The following is a 23,107-nucleotide window of genomic DNA, read 5'->3' as shown; positions in this document are numbered from 1 at the left end:
TCCCATCATGGCCAATCCTCTAGGTTTCAATAGTATCTCACCCTAATGTAGAAAAAACTGAGAAGGGAATGACTATCTTGGTTCCTTAAGGAATTTTAAAATCTCAGATTTTAATTTAACCTCCTTCCCCAAGCAACCTTCAACCTTACCTTGAGAGAGATTGCTGGAGAGGGGGAAATTCCAAATGTTGTCTTATATCAGTAACAGTTTGCTGAAATTCTAATTGTTGGGGGAGCGAGCTCATGTTTCACCAACTTTGATACTGTCTTTACAAATAAGGTGTTTTGTTTTTTTTTAAAATCAATCACATGCTATCCCTTAAAACTTGCTTGCACAATTAAGTGTTCCAATATTGCCAAATAGCTGGCTGACTCCAGAACTGGTACAGTGAATGATTGATCTTGAAGAGAGAATAAAAAATTTCTTACCCGTAATGGTATCTCCCCCAGTTCTGCACTTCTGGCTGCTCTCCTTGAGCTGCAGCTTTGGAAATGTATCAGTGTTTTGGCTACGTCCCCTCTGCTCCTGCTTGCCACCAGACAAGTTATTCAAAGCTATAAAACTTGAATATCATGAACAAAGAGAGATAATTCTATACATTAGACCAAGATAGATGGTAACAATCCCACTTCATTATCTGACCTTTGACTTATGAGCTACCTAGGATGGGTACAACTGTGGGTGATGCCGCTAGCGGAAAGGAAGTTACCAGTAGAAATGTTCCATTCTGCAGCCCAGCATCTCCCACAATTCTAGGTCTCTGGAAAGCTGCAGGCAATGAACAGATGTAGGGAGGATTATGAAGGAAAAAAAATTTTGTAGGAAGTTAAACTATCCCCACCTCTCTCTGCTTGCTCATTTCTGGCTTCCAGTATTTTATGAAGGTGGTGGCAGCTTTGCAAATTTCCATCCATGCGGTTGTTACAAAATCCAGCTGCACACTCCCTTCTCCACTAAGTGCCATCAGGAGAGAACAGACGACAGAGGTGCTTCTTTTGCCCTTTGTGACTGGTGTAAGTAACATGCAGTCAATTAGTGGCATAAGCAACTTTTAATAGCCTTGCCAGGGATTCTGTTTTGACATTAAACTTGTCCAATTTTGGAAGTACTCCCACATACTTCCAAGTAGTCATTCATTCACATGAAAATCTTCTGGTCGGGCCAGGCCGAATTTATTTGATCACTACCTCCTTCTGCCACTCAAATTCCACAGCCAAGTCACCTTTCCAGTGTCAAGGGGCCGAGACAATGTAAACTTGACTGTATTTCCAGACCTGAGGAAGAGCTCTGTGTAAGCTTATTTCTCTCACCAACAGACGTGGGTCCAATAAAATGTATTATCTCACCCAACTTTTTCTGTAGTCAGTTGCCCTTTTTAAGTGGGTCTTTCACAAATCAGAACACTGCAGTTAAAGAAAATTTGATTATAAAACCATGAGTTCTCATGGGGGCTCACGGATGGATGTTAATCTAAAATTCTTTTACCTTGAACTGACTAGCTTTTAAGTTGGTGCGTTCCTTTATCTTGTCCTTAACCCTTTTCTGAAGGTTTTTAGAATCCAGGCAAAAATCAGTCAAGCTTCAACAGCTATTGGAACATTTTTTTCATTTATAGATGTTAACACACCACAAACATCAATTAAAAAAAACAACATGCACTGGTTTGCTAGCTATACACTTAACACATAAGCTTAGCAATGCAGCATCCATGTGTCTCATCTGAAATTGCAACTCAGGGTACGTTTACACTTACCTTCCTGGTCGATGCGGTGAGTTCGAACTCCGGAAACGCTGCGGTCGACTCCGGTACTCCACCACTGCAAACGGCGGTGGCGCAGTCGACGGGGGGAGCCGCGGAGTTCGACCCCGCCGCGTCTGGACGGGTAAGTAGGTTGAACTAGGGTACTTCGAATTCAGCTACGCTATTCCCGTAGCTGAATTTGCGTACCCTAGTTCGACCCCCCTTCTTAGTGTAGACCAGGCCTAAGGTAACAGTCAGAAAGGAGGACACATTTGATATAGAAGGATCACACGGTTTTGTTTGATCCTAATTCAATCAACTGGTAAATATCATCCTATTTCACCTAAAAAACGCACACAAAATATGCTATTGACAGCAGGACAACTTGTTACTAAACTAGTATTTTGAAAGTAACTCCTCTTGTCAATCGCTAAGAATGCACACAACTTCCATGTGTTCAAACAGTTGGCTCAAGGGCATTCAGAGATAACACTATCTAGGGAAACACATTCCTTGTTACTCCAAGCAAGAGAAGTTACTTACATACCCAATTTCATAAGCTACAGCGAGTGACTGACCAAACACAATTTTGAATCCCTTCAGCTTGCTACATTGCTGCAGAAATTCACTTAATGTATTTTTAAAAGTAAACATCCAGGGTCTGTAGTAAGTTACAGCCCAAAGCATTACTCCACCACACACTGAAAAAATGACTCTCTGGTAGTTCCTTCTCTCTTCTCCCATTCCACCGGAAGACAATAGGGACAACTGGCATCCTGGATTCCCTCTTTTTTGACAGCAAGGAGGCAAAGAATTTGAGAATACTCTCCCTATATAAGGCCCAGTCATTCCCTTCCCTTTGCAGTTGAATATTTCCAAAGCAGAGGGAGGCCCAGACAGTGGCTCCCACCCTCAGAAGGGAAGCAAGGTGTAGGAAGGAAGACTATAACAAAGAATTACTGGTAAGTAATTCTGCACTTGTCTCATACATCCCTTTTCTCCTATAGTGTGAAAAAAGAATTGGCAGTTGCAGCAAATAATACCATAGATGAAGGCTTACCTTAATATGCATCCTGTAGTGCCCAGCAAGCAAGAGATGTCCTGTGAAGATAGACCAGGGCCACTCAGAGGATTCAGGGGGCACCCCGCCGCAGACCCCCGGAGCGAGTGAAGGACCCTGAAAAACTCTCGTGGGGGCTCCTGCAGGGTCTGGGGCAAATTGCCCCACTTGCCCCCCATGCCGGCGGCCCTGAGATAGACTGTTCAGCTGGTAGTACTTCAGCGTATGTGAGGAAAACCACATGGTAGCCCAGCCTTAACCACTTCAGCAGATGCTTCTATCCTCACTGGCCAGGAAGTAGTTGCCACTGTAAGAATGCCCTCCCCAGCCCCGCCACCAAAAATAAACAAAATTCAATGGACCAGGTTAATTGGCCTGAACATAAGTTAGACAGATACATATGTTATTTCATCCAATTACAGAAGCCTATGAAGCTGTTTTTTCCATTTGATGACGACCATCAGAACAGAAAGAGCTGCTTAATTTGAACTCCTGACAAGATCAACTTTGTGACTCATTGAAAGAATGCAGGTGCCACGCCAGCCCCCTGACTGGCTTAGATGGGCTACAGAACATGCTGGCTGAGGTAAAACAAACTCCAGAGGACTCTGAGTACCTTTCCCAGACCTGAAGGAGAGCTCTGTGTAGCTTGAAAGCTTGTCGCTCTCACCAACAGAGAAGTTGGTCCAATAAAAGATATTGCCTCTCATCCTGGGACCAACATGGCTACAACACAGCATACAATTGTTCCTACTCTCTTTACATAGGCTAGGAGAAAGGGGAGATATGGGCTTTGCACTGCAACTTGCAGCCAAGAGCATATTCCTCCCTCCCAGTGCATAGAAGCAGCACTTGGAATTTGTTTGGGCCACACTTGTTTTTGCCTTGCAGTTCGGACAGACTTTGTGCTCAGCTGGCAGTGCCGATTCTGAGAGCAGAGATTGGTAGAAGTGGGGAGAATCAGGAACGCTGGAAGCAGAGCACAAAGGATGTTCTTACCAAGTGGGCCATGTTGCCAACAGAAATCTCACTATAGGGCTGTAGAGCCCAAAAGGGAAACATTTTTACCGCAAGGAGTCAAGTAACTGCAGTGCAAATAAGTCCATTGTCTATCATTTTCATCAGCTGTGAATGGCTGCAATAGCATTACAGGACCCTTTATCATCTGCAAGAATATATCAGAAACATCTTATTTTCAAAAATAAGTGTAGAAGTTACACTGCATATTACATTCTTACACCACTTTTTCTTAACAGTACAAATTATTGCTCAGGATCACAAGACTCCCACTCAGCAAGAAATCATTCCACTCTTAGCATACTTTATGTCCCTCAAGAGCAAGGGACAGGACGGGGCAATGGGGGAGGCTTTGGAGAGGCAGAAGGGATGGCTGGTTCCCAGAACGAGGGGCCGGCCAGGGGCCATGGCATGGGGGGGGAGGGGAGAAAGCAGTCAGTGCCCAGAGCAAGGGGCCGTCCGGGGGCAATCGGACACAGCACAGGGGTGCTCAGTGCCCAGAGTGAGGGGCCAGGCGGGGGGAATGAAACCCGACAGGGTCAGGATCCCAACTTTTCTGCTGGAACTGGGATAGGAGCCACTTCCTCTTTCCTTTGCTCTTCTCTTCCCGCCCTCGGATGGCAGCTTGGGTTACTACGCCTGACCGGACTCTGTCAGGTCCCTCCACAGCTGATGCCTCCCTCCCCACCCAGAGGTATGCAATTAACACATTCATTTTGTTTTCAGTTAATTGCAGGCATTAATTAAGATTAATTGACAGCCCTACTTTTAACAATAGAAAGGTGCATTTTTGAGAGATTGTCAGCCACAATGTGTTTGCTATAGAGGAAAAAATGACAAAAGTCAGATCACAGAAGATTTCTGTCCCAGCTTTATTTTCCCAATTCTAGCTTTAATAAAAGACTGAAACAATTAAAACATACATAATATGATACCACTATTTACAGTATATACATTGTTTCTATATTCGTTTTTCTGAACAAGATAATTACAACGGCCTTGCCCAACAGAACTGCAAAGTGAAGAGAAATCACTGGTGTAGAGTTCAGACTTCCCAATTCAAGCTGTATGCCTATATTAATGGAACTAATACATAAGAAACGTGAGGGTGGGCAGGGGGGCACATTGAACAGTGAGAGGAAATATTTCTGGCATTCACAAGTTAAAAATTAAGGACCTAATCCTGCAAAGACTTACATCAGGGCCTACCAGAGTAAGCGATAACAAATTTACAACAGTAGATTAGTTAACCATTAATGCCTCTGAAAATTATTTGGTTGCAACTTTGTCCTTTTTACAGTGAAAATAAAGATCCATCGACTTCAAGTGATTCACTGTATTCAATGCTACAATATATTCTACTTACTTAATATACATCCTATAAAATTTACACTAAAAAGAGTTCAAACATTTTATTTATGTTAAAATTAAATATTATAATCTTGTAACTATAGGATAAATTTACACCCAGCTCTAGTCAGGCTGTGTTTCTTATTGGAAGACTCTACCAAGATACCGTTACCTAACTAAAGCCTTACTTCAATGTTTATGGATCATTTTTTGTCACCCTTTCCTGCTTCAACAAACGCTACTTCCTGTCAATATTTTTTAGAACTGCTTACTAGCATCTTTCCATAGCTCATAATTTTGGCTGTGCTATATTTTAACCTTCAGGTTGTGTTGCGTTTTGTCTTCAAGTTAAAGAGTCCTACATGTGCTTAGTTTCAGTATTTATTATTAATTATTATTATTATTAAAAAACAAACAAAAATTTGGGAGTCGGGAAGCACAGCTAATCACTACTGGAAGACAATTTGCTAGTATTATGATTTTAAAGCTGATTTCTTGCTCTAGAAGATTTTTTTTTGACAGAAGTACTGTACTTTTACAGTAGAATATAAAAATGTAATACTAATTTGTTCCCTCAGCTATTTAGTGTTGACATGACCACTGAATGGAAACTTTATTTTGGAATTAGAACGAACCTCTCTCTTTTATAACAGTATATAAGACTATTTTACTATTTACAGATTATATACAGATTACCCTGGCCTAAATGCAATTAGTATATAATCCTGAAACAGAATATACAGTGGTCTCAGATTCTATTCTAATGTAAACAAAAACTTTGACTCTACAAGCATAAAGCTTGTTAACATCTCTATTGGCTTTCTCTATTGTTTTTTCAAGTAGCACCAAGCAATTTTAAGATTTTCATCTTTAAACCCTCACAAAAATAATATAGTCAGAGTGCACTCAGAGTGCAGAAGCTTATTTACATTAGGATTGGGGAAATTAAATTTTATCAAGTTACAGTCTCTAGTATACCAAAAGAAACTTTTTGGCATTCATGTGCTTTCGTACATTATGGGGGAAAAATAGTTTGCATTTGTTCAAAAAAAAAAAAAAAAAGGTATTTTTATTTCTACTAAGATTTTATTACATGATAAAAAGGATATTATGTAAAATGAAAATAGAAAAATATCTAACATTAACCATTTTACAATGTCAACTGTTTTCACACATACTTAATTAAGTCTACTGAAAGAGCAGCTATCTATAAAGTATATCATTCTCAACTGAATCCTTACATTGTTACCCAAACTTACTTGAGAACCTAGAGTTACTCAACTGTTGATAACAGATGGCAGAAGAGCCATTCACCATCTCCACCTGGAACTTTGTGCATCTGGTCAGTCAGATAACAGTGACTGCTTTCAGGGGAATAATAATAATAAAAATATTAAGTAAGCAAGCACTTATAGTGAACTTTTCATCCAAGGATCTCAAAGTGCTTTATAAAGGAGGGAAATATCACCATTTTACAGATGAAAAAAAAATTGAGGCACAAGAAATAAGGCTAGAATGAGCTCACTTCAGACAGTGACCAATCATCAGGATGTGAATCTAGGATTGCTGATGTCCATTTGCTGGACTGGAGAACCCTATCTGTTAGTTAATCTCCACTTTAGTTCTGGATGCATGAATTTGTTTTTGTAATCCAGAAGGATTCTTCCAAAAGAGGAGACTATTGCCCAGGCACCTCAACAGTAAAGGTGTCTTTATCTTGTAAGGATCCACTGATTTCATTAGAGAATTTTTTCAAAGCCATTAACTAGAAACTTGGCTAACCTTAGTCATTTTCAGTAAAACAGTAACGGTACAAATCCAGCAGTAACCCTGATATATTCAATTCTAAATTCCAGCCTCAATTTTCTGAGCAGCTCTCAAGGCAGACTATTTTCTGGCCAGTGATGTAATCAATTGCACAGTAGATAAATCAACATCACTTTACTGCAGTTTGGTTATACTTCAATAACCATTGGAGACTAAGTCTGACAGAATTATTGCTAAGATATATAGTACTATAAAACTTGAATTAAAAGCAACAACTGTACTGATAAGCTACATTAGAAGTTGCTTTATAAATTGCACAGTGCCAGTACAGTCTTAACATTTCCTCAGTTTAGTTATTGTGATATAAAACTGCTGAAAAGGAATAGTTATTTTAAAAACTATTTAACCTGTCAGGCTGGATACCGAAGGAGCGCTCACACCATCAACTTCAGAAACTAAAACATACGTTAAACAAACAGTTATTTTACAAGAAAACTTAAATTTTATATATCTTATTAAATATTCACAGTAGTTTCAGGAAACATTCATGTCTTCAAAACTACTATCTACTTCTTGTTCAACCATGATTATTATGCAAAGTTGTGACTTGTTTTTTTCAGTGCTTTTCTGGCAGGGTTTTTTTGTTTTTGTTTTTTAAGTCCATTCAGTCCAACTATCCCCTCAGTGGTGGCTGAAGGATCCCTTTTTCAGTTAGATGAGATTTCAGGGTTTTGTATACATTTAGTTGCTGTTCTGGCTGAAGTACCAACAGTTGTTGTAGTAATTTGCTGGGATTTGGACCCCTGACAATGAAATTTAAGGGAAAAAAAAATTAATTCACTAAAAGCTCTAAACCTACCATACAGAAGTGACAGTTTGTTTTTCTCCCTATAGTATAAATGCAGTGTCTGCTTTTCGAGAGAGAGAGAGATTTTTCTAGTGTAATGATCCCTCCAGAACGTGTGTGTTATCTGGTGAGCATAACTGAAACCCGCTTTCTCCGACTGTATCTGTTGCATAAAATGTAGTAAGATGTCTTAACTGGGTAAGCCACAAATGTAATATGCATAAAGGCTGCTGCTGGGTCATGGTGAGAATGTGACCGATTCCAAAATTGCTTGCTTTGACTTTCTCACCCTATGTACCTTCCAGAATATTCATGCTAACAAGCTACCTGCCAAAGAATGAGCCAAGTGATGTAAGATGAGTGTTCAAGTGATGCCTGTTGCATGTCTTTTGACCACTGGGAAAGGATCTTGAAACAAGAAATCCAAGGGCAGAGAGGACCTTTCTGCTGCAAGTCTTAGCCTAAACATGTTACGAAAACCTCGAATGGTGTTTTGTACATCAATTATAGGAAAACAGACACTTCTGATTATGGCCCTCCCGTAGGTGTTTGGTAGGGCATGTCTCTTGTGACTTTTTCCTAAAACATAGTTAGATCATGTTTCAGTGACAAAGAAACAAATCACAAGTATAGTCGGCTATGCTTGCTGATTGTTGACATGATTACAAGATGTTCCTTTTTCACAAGCATAATTCTCAGCCGTTAAAAATAGGCAGAAAAAAAGCATTTTTCATGGTGTAATGTCTGATCCTTTGTAACAAAAACCTGAAGCCTCCTTTCTCATTACTTGCCACCGAGATTAAATTCTTGCTAGCAACGGGTCACTTTCTGCAGACCATTTTAACAAAGCCATTTTCTGCTCTGTACCTGTTGTTGGATAAGCTGTATACTACCCAAATAAATGGGCACTAGGCTACGCATGGTAGTGGACAATACGTTCATAAAGTTTCTTTAATAGGACACTTTCCAATTCTAGAATTTAAAAGACCATCAATCCATAACTCTATTTTCAGGAAATCTCAAGTGTAATTTACAATATTTTAAATGTATTTATGATAAAGTGTGACAGACATGTATCAGCCACCTATAGTTAAGTCCACACATTTGCGTATTCTTAACTTATGAACAAATACCCAATGTACACATGCATATTGGATACTGTGAGCATAAGTGAGATGCATACAACTACACACCCCTAAATTTGAAAGTCTATCCCCAAGGATCTTAAGAACTACAGTGAAAGAAGCTGCCCTGTAATACAGTTGTTATTCTTCTTCGAGTGATGCTCAAATATAGTTAGTTGTATAGTTAGTGTTTCAGTTCTTATAGTTGTTGTCTAACTGGAATGGATTGGAGCAACACATCTCGAAGAACACCAGTTACTACAGGTGAGTAACCGTCTTTTCTAAAAGCATCCCCTTCAAAGTTGCTGTGGCTGAGAGATAATTTGGGAATGTTTCTAATAAGTGGGATGTCCTAATTAACAATATTTAAAAAAAAAATCTGAACCAGGAAGTTAGAAGTCAGATAACTGAAAATGTAGAAGTTTGATTGTTTCTTCTATTTACCTGAAGCCTACAGACTCTCCCCAAGCCACAGAAACTATAAAAGGAATGACAGCAGAACTGCCACTGCTCCAATTACCACAAATAAAAATCAGAATTTATAGGGGTTATTTCAGATTCATTTTCTTTATATTCAGTTGGGTACATACTCTTACTTTTTCGTTAACTAGTAGTAAAAGATACAGATAACATAGCCTGTTGCAAGACCTCTATAGAAGTTTCATGAGATTTAGCAATGGCTCCAATATTCAACAGATCCCTCTGATCAAATATAGCTGCATAAATCATGTTTAAAGCTAACCTTTGCTGTACCAGCACAACAGAACTACATGTAATGGATGAAAGTTTGCTAGAGCTCTATATTGACTATATATATTTATATATGCAAAAAATACCTTATGAAACTGGTGATATACACATGAACAAAAGTAGCCATCAAGTACTGACAATCAAAGCGATCCATTATTCCGCCATGGCCAGGAATAGTGTCTGCAAAATCCTTTAAGGAAAAAAATGCAGTAGTATAAATATTCAGGTACATTACCTCACTAATCTATTGTTTGTATTACAGCAGTGCTTAATTGAGGTATAGGCCCCATCATGTTGTACCAACTGAACCGACATGTTACCAACACTCTACCAACACATAGTGACAGTCTCTGTCCTAAATAATTTACCATCCAAACAGGCAAGACAGATAAAGGGCAGGAGGAAGAGGAGAGGAACAAAGAGGTAAAGTGACTTGCCCAAGTTCACACAAGAGGTCAGTGGCAGAACTGGGAACAAATTAGGCACTGAACTGCTAGACCAGCACCATCTACCTCTACACATCGTCCTATCTTGTGTGAAGCCTTCTAATCTTTAAGTATCATCTTCTAGCATCTTGTCTGTATAGGTTCTAATACCTCCCACAGCTGAATACTTTTATCCCCTTTTCTACCAGAGTGGCAGCTGCTGAAGCATTTATTTCACATAAAAACATCTCTCCACAACATGCTCTCTGAATGTTAAAATGGAAAAGGCATCCTGAGATCCAAGGGTTCATATTACTGTTTATTTTACTTCAGCTTTGCAAATCCCCCATATGTTTCATTGATTTCCAAATTTCCTTAATTAAAAAGAATGTTTTGTCTTTATAAATTCATGTTGTATAAGCAATCACTCTCTGTATAAGCATTGTATTCAAATACTTTCTAATTTTACAAAAGAAAATCTGAAATGGAAGCAGTGCTCAAAAGGGCATGCAAACTTTATTGGAGATATAATCAATGATATATTCTAGCACAGGGGTCGGCAACCTTTCAGAAGTGCTGTGCCGAGTCTTCATTTCATTCACTCTAATTTAAAGGTTTGCATGCCAGTAATACATGTTAACGTTTTTAGAAGGTCTCTTTCTATAAGTCTATAATATATAACTAAACTATTGTTGTATGTAAAGTAAATGTTTTTAAAACACTTAAACTTAATTTAAAATTAAATTAAAATGCAGAGCCACCCGGACCGGTGGCCAGGACCCGGGCAGTGTGAGTGCCACTGAAAATCAGCTTGCGTGCCGCCTTTGGCACGCGTGCCATAGGTTACCTACCTCTGTTCTAGCAAATTGTCAGCACATATTCATGTATATTACCATCCATATAAATATTTATGTATAACACAATTTCTTACCTCGTTATATAAACGAATATAAAGAGGTAACTCGCAAAAGGTAAACAGATACCAAAATGTGTGCACAATGAAACCAGAAAGTGCTAAGATTTGCTAGCATGGAAATCATAGTGCATCTTGAAAACATATGAAGTTTAACAACATTATTTGCCAAAGCATACTCTGCAACATCTCTCTGATTAAGAAGAATACTGTTTCAGAGGCTAATGATAGCTTGTTATCACATCATGCTGGTTTAGTAGAAAACAAGTGTGTCTAGATCATTATAATCCAGTGGTCCCCAACCTTTCCGTCTGGTGGGCGCCAGACGAAGGACCGTGGCAGCGGTCAAGCATCCGCCGAAATGCTGAGAAATTTTGGCGGCGACACCTCTGGATGACACCGCTTGTTGGCGGCAAGTGGCGTCATCACTGAAATGCCGCCGAATTTCGGCGGCATTTCGGCGGATGCTCGACCGCCAGCCAGGATGCAGGTGCATTTAGATGCGCCCGCAGGCACCGTGTTGGGGACCCCTGTTATAATCTGAAGTCATCTAATTAAAATTCTAGGAAGTGGCTCCATCAAAGTCTTCATAGGTTTTTTAAAAATCTACAAACATCTGTACATACCTTGATTTTGAAAGCTCTTTTGAATCCACTAGCAAAAAAGCCTCCAAATGGCCCAATTAAAGAGGCAAATGTTGACAAAGCAATGCTGTGCATCTGGAATGGGTACATATTCACTGTTTCCTGCAAGAAGACAACTATTATCAATAGTATACATTAATTTACAATTATTTACAATTATTCCAGATACTCCAGGCCAAACAATACAACATTTGACATAAAGACCTTAAAATTATTTTACTAACAGAGAAAATACATTTTGTTGCAAAGCCAACGTAATTCACAGAAAATTTCCAACTTTTCTATTATAAAAAGGTACTTGCCTTCATTGCAGAGGGGAAAAATAGACATGGAACATACCAATACATATTTTATCTAATGTGAAAAGAATTCCCTGCTCAGTATTACTGAAGTATTTTAATATTTATCTTAGCTATAACAAGGGATTTGTCAAATATAACATTTCCCCTTCCCTACCCAATTCTACAGATTCTTTAAACTGATTTGTATCTCCATTTATCAGAAAGAAAGAAATCTATGGTTAATCATCCTAGTATACAAGATGCAGCTCCAATACCTTCTGAATCTCAGTTCTTCCCAGTTTCCTTCTTTCCTAATGTCTCTTCCTCTCACAGGAAAGGAAAAAAAGATCTTGCCTACTACTTCTGGAAAGAGTAACTCTTGCCAGTGTTTGAAAGCCCTCTAGTAACCCAGTGTCTCCCTTCCAGGTAACTATCATATTTATGCCTCTCAAATGCTTTGCTGGTGACAGTATAGTGGACTCATGCAACAATCATTCCAGCATTTCAACACTGCCGGAGGGGAAGGACTACCTCCTTAACCTCCAAGTCCCAGAAGCAGCCATATATTTTATGCCTTTTGATAGCTCTAGAAAATTACAAAGCAGCTATTGCAAGAACTCTCCTAGCTGCTGAGATTTCCACTCTCACCAGCCATAAATTCTATAGAGCAAGGAAATGTATTCTTCCCTCTTATATTGTGCACTCAAACTTGTTAGATTATACATTGATGATTGATTTCATGTGCACTTTTTTTAATTGAGCTTCTGGTCTGTTAGATACGTCAGACAGGAAAGTTTTTCTATTATCAGCAGAGATTCCTAGTCTACATACTTCCATTCTTACCTCAAGATTAAGAGACTGCTGGGATATTCTGTAGCAACTTAATATCCTAAATGTCCCTCTCTCCTGCAGTCCCCTATGATCATACAAAGTCATAGCACCAAGTCCTTCAGAGAAGAAAGCTCTTGATGACCTATTTAAATACCAGAGAATTCCCAACCTCCTAATCTGTGTCTATACGGATTATGGCCTAGCATTCCTAAATTTTATATTCCCAGTTTGCATCACAGCCACCAGTCTCCTGGTTTGGGAGCTCACAGGAGACTGCTTCAGCACAGAGGTTTTTGGTAAGGACAAAACAATATCTAAGCATCAACCTGAGTGAATGACAGAAAGTCCTCTAGATTTTGACTCTTTTGGAAGTCCATTCTGTTGTGGGAGTATGCAATTAACAAATGTTAGCGGGTTTGTGTTGAATATTAATAATCAGGAAAACATCAACAGTGATGAGAGATCATCCAGTTTGGTTTCTGAGCAAAACCCCCTCTTGCTTTGGCACTAGGCAGCATGATGCCTGCAGGGAAGGACAATTGGACGCAAACAACTTTAAAACCAGATAAATGGAGTTTGTGCCTTTATGACTGTGTTCAACAGGACATGTGAGACATTAAAGCCCTTTCCATCAACTGACTTGCAAGAGCTTTGACAAAACTGACTTAGTACCGTGTATGGAGCTATAGCCTTTTGTCAATGCAAACATATAGTTTCCGATTGGACCACTGCAGGATTACATTCCCTCTTTCTTTACTGAAAGGTCAAATGAACTGGGCAGAAACCATTCTGGCTTCCTTCCATGAATGTACAGAATCTGCCAGCAAGGGTACATCTCAGACTACATCCCTTCATAGAGGGCACATTCCCCTTTATGAATCTGGGCCAATTCTATAACTCTTTAGACAGAGTAACATACATAAGTGGGGTTCTCCTGAGGTGGACTGTTGAACGAACTGCTTCTGTGACACATGCCAGATTATTCCCATAGGTGGCACTGTGCAGAAGCTAGGCGTCCTCCTCTAGGGATTCTCAAGAAATTGAAAACAAATTCCCTTAGTCATCTCTCTAGTCAGGGGCCTCAGCTTGCACACTAAGGTTAGATTTCACCCTTATATTGCTCTTAAGGGCCAAGCTTTTATTTTATGAAGGTTTGCAATTCATTAACTAGTCATTCAAGGAGATTTATTTTAGGCCTCAAAGCAATGATATATTCCCCCACTTTGAGTTTATTGGAATGAGTCCTTTTATCCCCTTAAGTTTTGTTTTTTAAAAGCCATAATCATGGTTTAAGTGATATGAGAACCACCGTGGCAGCTGTAGCTATAATTCCTCTCTGTCTTCCATTTTTGAAAGATGATTGGACATTCAGCCCAAAGTTAATACTCTCCTCTGAAACAACCCGTGGTCTGTAGTTCGATCTGGGCTGGGCACACTTTTTGAAGTGAGGGCCACATCTAGTTTCTGAAATTGTATGGAAGGCCGGTTAGTGGAGGCTGTGCCTCCCCAAACAGCCAGGCGGGGCCCGGCCCCGCCCCCTATCTGACCCCCCCCGCTTCTTGCCCCCAGGACCCCTGCTCCCTGACCGCCTCTGGCCCCCGGCCCCTGACTGCCCCCTGCCACCATATCCAAACCCCCCCTTCCTGACTGCCCCCCTGAAACCCCTGCCCCCATTCAACTTCCCTGTTCCCCACCCTCTGACTGCCCCGACACTTAGCCACACCCCTGCCCCCTGACCACCCCCCGAACTACCCTGCCCTCTATCCAAAACCCTCCAACACCCCCTTACCGCGCTGCCCAGAGCGCCAGGACAGGCAGCCCTGCCACCCGGCTGGAGCCAGCCACGCCACCCAGAGCACTGCACCAGTGGCGCAGCGAGCTGAGGCTGCAGGGAGGGGGAACAGCAGGGGACGAGATGGGGGCTAGCCTCCCAGGCCAGGAGCTCAGGGGCCGGGCAGGAGGGTCCCACAGGCTGGATGTGGCCCGTAGTTTGCCCATCTCTGAGTTAGATTCTTCCCATCTTGTTTCCATGGTGTTTTAATTTATTAGATGTTAAGGAACTTTCAAATTTTTACACCGCCAGTACAAAAGATTACCAAAGTGCAATTTACATCATGAAAACCAGATGCCCTGGAGAGTATGATTTATGTTCCAAGGACTATACTGAAGAAGAAAACATCAAGGTGGGGGATTTTTGCTACCAATAAAAGGATAATCCACAAAAAGAACTGCAGCTTTCCTGGCAGAAATGTGTATTAAAGGCAGAGACTTGGCTATTCTTCACACATTCTATCATGTAGCATACGCAGAACCTGCACTCTGTTTAAAATGCTCCATTTGACAGGTAAGGGTTGATACGACAATGTATAGGTAAGCTCAGTGCTTTGTTAGCGCTTCCTTTACCAGTTCAGCATAAGGAATTTGAGGATGGGGAAGAGGAGGTGACATACAACAAGAGAAAATTACTTACCAGTAATTCTGTTTTTGTCATAGTCATCTCCTCTTCCTCTCGAAGGAGGGGAGTGATGGACTATTCTATTTTGTTCCCGTTTGGTTGCTTTGGAATTTTCTGATTGAAGGAAAGGGAATGGAGCTGGGCTTTTTATACTGGAATGACTGACAATCTGCTGTTTCCTTATAGGTGGAGGTACAACAGCTCATTCCAAAGAATCTGTAGAATGGGTGTGAGGAGGGAAGGAGATCACTAAGTCACACAGAGTTACCAGTCAGTAATTTCCCCTTATTCTACATAGCATTAAGGATTTCAAACAGTGTGTGCTTGACTTGGACAAGAGGGTGATGTCTGGCCTAACATGTTGCACACATGCTGGATAAGCATAAGAACGGCCGTACCGGATCAGACCAAAGGTCCAACTAGCCCAGTATCTGTCTACTGACAGTGGCCAATGCCAGGTGCCCCAGAGGGAGTGAACCTAACAGGCAATGATCAAGTGATCTCTCTCCTGCCATCCATCTCCATCCTCTGACAAACAGAGGCTAGGGACACCATTCCTTACCCCTCCTGGCTAATAGCCATTGATGGACTTAACCTCCATGAATTTATTCAGTTCTCTTTTAAACGCTGTTATAGTCCTAGCCTTCACAACCTCCTCAGGCAAGGAGTTCCACAAGTTGACTGTGCGCTGCGTGAAGAAGAACTTCCTTTTATTTGTTTTAAACCTGCTGCCTATTAATTTCATTTGGTGACCCCTAGTTCTTGTATTATGGGAATAAGTACATAACTTTTCTTATCCACTTTCTCCACATCACTCATGATTTTATATACCTCTATCGTATCCCCCCTTAGTCTCCTCTTTTCCAAGCTGAAGAGTCCTAGCCTCTTTAATCTTTCCTCATATGGGACCCTCTCCAAACCCCTAATCATTTTAGTTGCCCTTTTCTGAACCTTTTCTAGTGCCAGTATAAGCGCCATAACTGTTTCCTTTTCAATCTCTTTCCCAAACAAAATGTGCCAACTCAAGTTCTGATGGGCCTAAGAATCAGGCCTTAACTCTTAAAGTAAAACTTTGTGTACAATTCGTCACAAGACAGAACGGCTGACTTGCAGAAATAAACTTTGTTAATGACACCAGATTGCTCTCTCACATTATATTTTGGTTATAAAAATCGAAGTCTTCCATTTCCACGAGAGGTACAGCATGAGTTGCAAGAGTGCAAGATCCCCCACACAACTCCACCAAATATGTCTCAATTACGTTTTGGAGTGACACCCTCCACCTACCCATGGGTGACACTACCTCCTTCTACATATTCATTCAATTCCTGGCTTTTGAGACAAACTATGTCACCTTTAACAATAATATTTAATGTACAAAAGTAGGCAAATAAAAATTCAATTTTAAACAAAGTGTTATTTTTCCTTACCCTTCCCAACACATCCTGCAGAAATGGGGGTACAGAGTAGTTCTGTATCTGGAAGAGCTCTGACGGTGCACACTCTGTAACAAATCTGTTTGTTTCACTACTGTATTCCACTGGACATACAAAATACTGATACTGAGCCAAAAGGTAGGCAAACTGAAAAGCAAATCAAGAGTTATGATGTATTTATTTCTTGCTGAAGACACACTTGATAGTATTGCTTTCATATGGTTGACAGAAGTTAAAAAGTATATTTGTTACAAAATGGTTCCAAAGTGGATAGAACATCCCTTCTGAGATTGGCGACTCTTCACTAAGCCGTCTAAGAAGGACATTCAGCATATTACTAAAATATCACTAACTTTTGTTATTCTTTTTAGAACCCTTGAGGTCATGCCAGCTGATTGTTTCCTTAATGACTATGTGTTGTTTCTTACACTTCACCTTTAAATGAAATCTTGATTTTAAGAAAGAAAACAAAGCACATCTACAATTTTTTTTGAGTTTGTGATTTTCACAAGCCTCTGTTATAAGTTATATTCATTAAACTACAAATCTATAGTCATTTTATTTCATGCATACCATAAATTTAAGCTAGCTGTCTAAACGCATGGATACTGTAACAAGAAAGATGGCATTTTTAAATCAAACAAATGTAAATCACTGTCATTTTACTGAGTGTGAAGAAGGTCATTAATAGATTTCAATTACAAAATAAGTGTATATTTATTCTCACCGGAACTATAACATTTATAATGGATACAAACTCTTAACAAGAATAGGAAATAATATGTAATCTGGCAGATATGGTTAGTACAAAAAAGTTTAGAGTTTCCTCAACCATTGACTGTAGTTAGAAAATGATATATGCTTTGTAATTACTTATCAGTGGTGGAATGAATTCTCTAGATAACAAGAGATCACCACTTCTATACACCATAATAGCAGACTGACAACTGAAACAATGCTGCTGTCAAATTTAAGAATCACAAGTTAAAGGTTGAAACTACAAAAGGAAAATCCTGCAGCTACTTACAATAAATCCAAATGCAACAGTGGAAAAGAAACCTCCAATGAACCCTTCCCAGGTCTTTTTAGGAGACAGCTAATCACAAAAAGAGAAGGAGTTGATATAATTAACAATTTATATCATGATACTTTTTTTGCACAACCACCAGAATTAAACGCTCAGGGCTTGGTTTTCAAAGTACACATGCACTACTGAGTGCAGACATTTCCATGCAAATACCTACACGTATGCCCACATACACAGTTAAGTGAACAAGCATATCACAGAGTGACTTCTACAGTTAAGGTTGCCCAGCACTGACCCTGTTTTCAGTCGCTTACAATTTTGACAAAAATTAAACCATTTGGGCTGAAATTTTCCATGCCAGAAGTTTGCCTCAGGCTGAATTTTTTTTCTTTTTTGGTAAGCTTCAGCTAAAACATTTCAGACATTTCCAAGAACAAGATAGGCAGTACATGCCTTTTCAAGCAAAGAAACATCAGCTGGGAAGACAAAAGAAGGCTTCTCATAAGAACATAAGAATGGCCATACTTGCTCAGACCAAAGGTCCATCTAGCCCAGTATCCTGTCTACCAACAATGACCTATGCCAGGTTTTCCAGAGGGAGTGAACCTAACAGGTAACGATCCAGTGATCTCTCTTCTGCCATCCATCTCTACCTTCTGACAAACAAACAGAGGCTAGGGACACCATTCCTTACCCATCCTGGCTAATAGTCATTAATGGACTTAACCTCCATGAATTTATCTAGTTCTCTTTTAAACCCCATTATAGTCCTAGCCTTCACAACCTCCTCAGGTAAGGAGTTCCACAAATTGACTGTGCGCTGTGTGAAGAACTTCCTTTATTTGTTTTAAACCTGCTGCCTATTAATTTCATTTGGTGGCCCCTAATTCTTATATTATGGGAACAAGTAAATAACTTTTCCTTATTCACTTTCTCCACACCACTCATGATTTTATATACACCTCTATCATATCCCCCTTGGTCTCCTCTATTCCAAGCTGAAAAGTCCTAGCCTCTTTAATCTCGCCTCATATGGGACCTGTTCCAAACCCCTAATCATTTTAGTTGCTCTTCTCTGAACCTTTTCTAATGCCAGTGTATCTTTTTTGAGATGAGACCACATCTGTATGCAGTATTCAAGATGTGGGCGTACCATCGATCTATATAAGGGCAATAAGATATTCTCCGTCTTATTCTCTATCTCTTTGTGAATGATTCCTAACATCCTGTTTGCTTTTTTGACTACTGCTGCTGCACAGTGCGTGGACATCTTCAGAAAACTATCCACAATGACTGCAAGATCTCTTTCCTGATTAGTTGTAGCTAAATTAGCCCCCATCATATCATATGTATAGTTAGGATTATTTTTTCCCCAATGTGCATTACTTTACATTTATCCACATTTCATTTCATTTTGTTGCCCAATTACTTAGTTTTGTGAGATCTTTTTAAAGTTCTTCACAGTCTGCTTTGGTCTTAACTATCTTGAGCAGTTTAGTATCGTCTGCAAACTTTGCCACCTCACTGTTTACCTCTTTCTCCAGATCATTTATGAGTAAGTTGAATAAGATTGGTCCTAGGACTGACTCTTGGGGAACACTACTAATTACCCCTCTCCATTCTGAAAATTTACCATTTATTCCTACTCTTTGTTCCCTGTCTTTTAACCAGTTCTCAGTCCATGAAAGGATCTTCCCTCTTATTCCATGACAACTTAATTTACGTAAGAGCCTTTGGTTAGGGACCTTGTCAAAGACTTTCTGGAAATCTAAGTACACTATGTCCACTGGATCCCCCTTGTCCACATGTTTGTTGACTCCTTCAAATAACTCCAGTAGATTAGTAAAACACGATTTCCCTTTACAGAAACCATGTTGACTTTTGCCCAACAATTTATGTTCTTCTATGTGTCTGGCAATTTTATTCTTTACGATTGTTTCAACTAATTTGCCCGGTACTGACATTGGACTTACCAGTCTGTAATTGCCGGGATCACCTCTAGAGCCCTTTTTAAATATTGGCATTACATTAGCTATCTTCCAGTCATTGGGTACAGAAGCCGATTTAAAAGACAGGTTACAAACCATAGTTAATTAGTTCCGTAATTTCACATTTGAGTTCTTTCAGAACTCTTGGGTGAATGCCATCTGGTCCTGGTGACTTGTTACTGTTAAGTGTATCAATTAATTCCAAAACCTCCTCTAGTGACACCTCAATCTGTGACAATTCCTCAGATCTGTCTCCTACAAAAGCCGGCTCAGGTTTGGGAATCTCCCTAACATCCTCAGCCGTGAAGACTGAAGCAAAGAATTCATTTAGTTTCTCCACAATGACTTTATCGTCTTTAAGCATTCCTTTTGTATCTCAATCGTCCAGGGGCCCCACTGGTTGTTTAGCAGGCTTCCTGTTTCTTATGTACTTAAAAAACATTTTGTTATTACCTTTTGAGTTTTTGGCTAGCTGTTATTCAAACTCCTTTTTGGCTTTTCTTATTACATTTTTACACTTAATTTGGCAGTGTTTATGCTCCTTCTATTTACCTCATTAGGATTTGACTTCCACTTTTAAAAAGATGCCTTTTTATCTCTCACTGCTTCTTTTACATGGTTAAGCCACGGTGGCTCTTTTTTAGTTCTTTTATTGTGCTTTTTAATTTGAGGTATACGTTTAAGTTGGGCCTCTATTATGGTGTCTTTGAAAAAAGTGTTGATGCAGCTTGCAGGGATTTCACTCTAGTCACTGTACCTTTAAATTTCTGTTTAACTAACCTCCTCATTTTTGCATAGTTCTCCTTTCTGAAATTAAATGCCACAGTGTTGGACTGTTGAGGTGTTCTTCCCACCACAGGAATGTTAAATGTTATTATATTATGGTCACTATTTCCAAGCGGAAATATCGAGTTCTTTATTTTGATAGCCTCTCTAATCTCCCTTAGCATTTCATGGTCACTATCACTGTCCTGGTCAGCTGGTCGATAATAGATCTCTACTGTTATATTCTTATTAGAGCATGGAATTACTATGATTCTATGGAAGCAGCAAAGAATCCTGTGGCACCTTATAGACTAACAGACGTTTTGCAGCATGAGCTTTCGTGGGTGAATACCCACTTCTTCAGATGCAAGCAGTGGAAATTTCCAGGGGCAGGTGTATATATATGCAAGCAAGAAGCAAGCTAGAGATAACGAGGTTAGATCAATCAGGGAGGATGAGGCCCTGTTCCAGCAGCTGAGGTGTGAAAACCAAGGGAGGAGAAACTGGTTCTGTAATTGGCAAGCTATTCACAGTCTTTGTTTAGTCCTGAGCTGATGGTGTTAAATTTACAGATGAACTGGAGCTCAGCAGTTTCTCTTTGAAGTCTGGTCCTAAAGTTTTTTTGCTGTAGGATGGCCACCTTAAAATCTGCTATTGTGTGGCCAGGGAAGTTGAAGTGTTCTCCTACAGGTTTTTGTATATTGCCATTCCTAATGTCTGATTTGTGTCCATTTATCCTTTTCCTTAGAGACTGTCCAGTTTGGCCGATGTACATAGCAGAGGGGCATTGCTGGCATATGATAGCGTATATTACATTGATGGACGTGCAGGTGAATGAACCGGTGATGGTGTGGCTGATCTGGTTAGGTCCTGTGATGGTGTTGCTGGTGTAGATATGTGGGCAGAGTTGGCATCGAGATTTGTTGCATGGGTTGGTTCCTGAGCTAGAGTTACTATGGTGCGGTGTGCAGTTGCTGGTGAGAATATGCTTCAGGTTGGCAGGCTGTCTGTGGGCGAGGACTGGCCTGCCACCCAAGGCCTGTGAAAGTGTGGGATCATTGTCTAGGATGGGTTGTAGATCCCTGATGATGCGTTGGAGGGGTTTGAGCTGGGGACTGTATGTATGGGAATGGCTTGCCAATTACAGAACCAGTTTATCCTCCCTTGGTTTTCACACCTCAGCTGCTGGAACAGGGCCTCATCCTCCCTGATTGATCTAACCTCGTTATCTCTAGCTTGCTTCTTGCTTGCATATATATACACCTGCCCCTGGAAATTTCCACTGCTTGCATCCGAAGAAGTGGGTATTCACCCACGAAAGCTCATGCTGCAAAACGTCTGTTAGTCTATAAGGTGCCACAGGATTCTTTGCTGCTTCTACAGAACCAGACTAACACGGCTACCCTTCTGATATATGATTCTATGGAACATGTGGGTTCGTTTAAGATTTTTACTTCATTTGATTCTACATTTTCTTTCACATATAGTGCCACTCTTCCCTCCCCTCCCCTACCCACCCCCCCACCCCGGCATGACCTGTTCCGTCCTTCTGATATATTTTGTGCCTCGGAATGATTGTGTCCCATTAATTGTCCCCACTCCACCAGGTTTCTGTGATGCCTATTATATCAATATCCTTCTTTAACACGAGGCACTCTAGTTCACCCATCTTATTATTTAGACTTCTAGCATTTGTGTACAATCACTTTAAAAACTTGTCACTGTTTATTTGTCTGTCCTTTTCTGAAGTGTCGGATTCTTTTTGATGTGAATGTTTCTTGTCTGGCCTGGCCCCTACTTTATCCTCTTCCATCCTCTCCTCCTGACTAAAACTAAGAGCTGGTCTACACTGGGGCGGGGGGAGGAAATCGATCTAATATGCGCAACTTCAGCTACGCTATTCGCGTAGCTGAAGTCGAAGTATCTTAGTTCGACTTACCTGGCTGTCCTCATGGCGGCAAGTTGACTGCCATGGCTCCCCTGTCGACTGCACTTACTCCTCCTGCCTAGGTGGAATACGGGCGTTGATTCTGGGATCGATTTATCACATCTAGACGAGACGCGATAAATCGATCCCCGATAGATTGATTACTACCTGCCGATTCAGCAGGTAGTGTAGATGTGGCCCTAGAGAATCTCTATCAATATGCTCTCCTCTAAGAGACGTCTCTGTCCGATCCACATGCTCCTCTGCAGCAATCGGCTTTCCCCCATCTCTTCATTTAAAAACTGCTCTACAACCTTTTTAATGTTAAGTGCCAGCCGTCTGGTTCCATTTTGGTTTAGGTGGAGTCCATCCCTCCTGTATAGGCTCCCACATTCCAAAAGTTTCCCCAGTTCCTAATAAATCTAAACCCCTCCTCTCTACACCATAGTCTCATCCACGCATTGAGAGTCTGAAGCTATGCCTGCCTACCTGGCCCTGCACGTGGAACTGGAAGTATTTCTGAGAATACTACTATTGAGGTCTTGGATTTCAGTCTCTTTCCTAGCAGCCTAAATTTGGCCTCCAGGACGTCTCTCCTACCCTTCCCTATGTCATTGGTACCTACATGTACCATGACCACCGTCTTCTCCCCAGCACTACACATAAGTCTATCTAGATGCCTTGAGAGATCCACAACCTTCACACCAGGCAGGCAAGTCACCATACGGTTCTCCCGGTCATCACAAATCCAGCTATGTT

General features: G+C 40.5%; 1 protein-coding gene across 4 annotated transcripts in view; it reads right to left on the bottom strand.

Moving 5' to 3' along the window:
• Positions 1–4,673: 4,673 nt before the first annotated feature.
• The window catches only part of CDS1 (CDP-diacylglycerol synthase 1), a 92,516-nt gene continuing 74,082 nt past the window's right edge, over positions 4,674–23,107 (bottom strand). For all 4 annotated transcript variants that reach the window (XM_039541448.1, XM_039541446.1, XM_039541445.1 and 1 more), the window contains 5 exons: positions 17,669–17,737; positions 16,636–16,788; positions 11,621–11,740; positions 9,743–9,846; positions 4,674–7,738 (listed from right to left, as the gene is read on the bottom strand). In XM_039541448.1, coding sequence (XP_039397382.1) covers positions 7,609–7,738; positions 9,743–9,846; positions 11,621–11,740; positions 16,636–16,788; positions 17,669–17,737 — 576 coding nt within the window. In that variant the 3' untranslated portion in view covers positions 4,674–7,608. The remainder of the gene's footprint in view (positions 7,739–9,742; positions 9,847–11,620; positions 11,741–16,635; positions 16,789–17,668; positions 17,738–23,107) is intronic.

This window comes from Mauremys reevesii, linkage group 5 (genome assembly GCF_016161935.1).
Source record: "Mauremys reevesii isolate NIE-2019 linkage group 5, ASM1616193v1, whole genome shotgun sequence".
NCBI classification, from domain to species: Eukaryota; Metazoa; Chordata; order Testudines; family Geoemydidae; genus Mauremys; species Mauremys reevesii.
The sequence above is the reverse complement of the archived record's forward strand: the minus strand, read 5'-3'. Positions and strand labels throughout refer to the sequence as shown.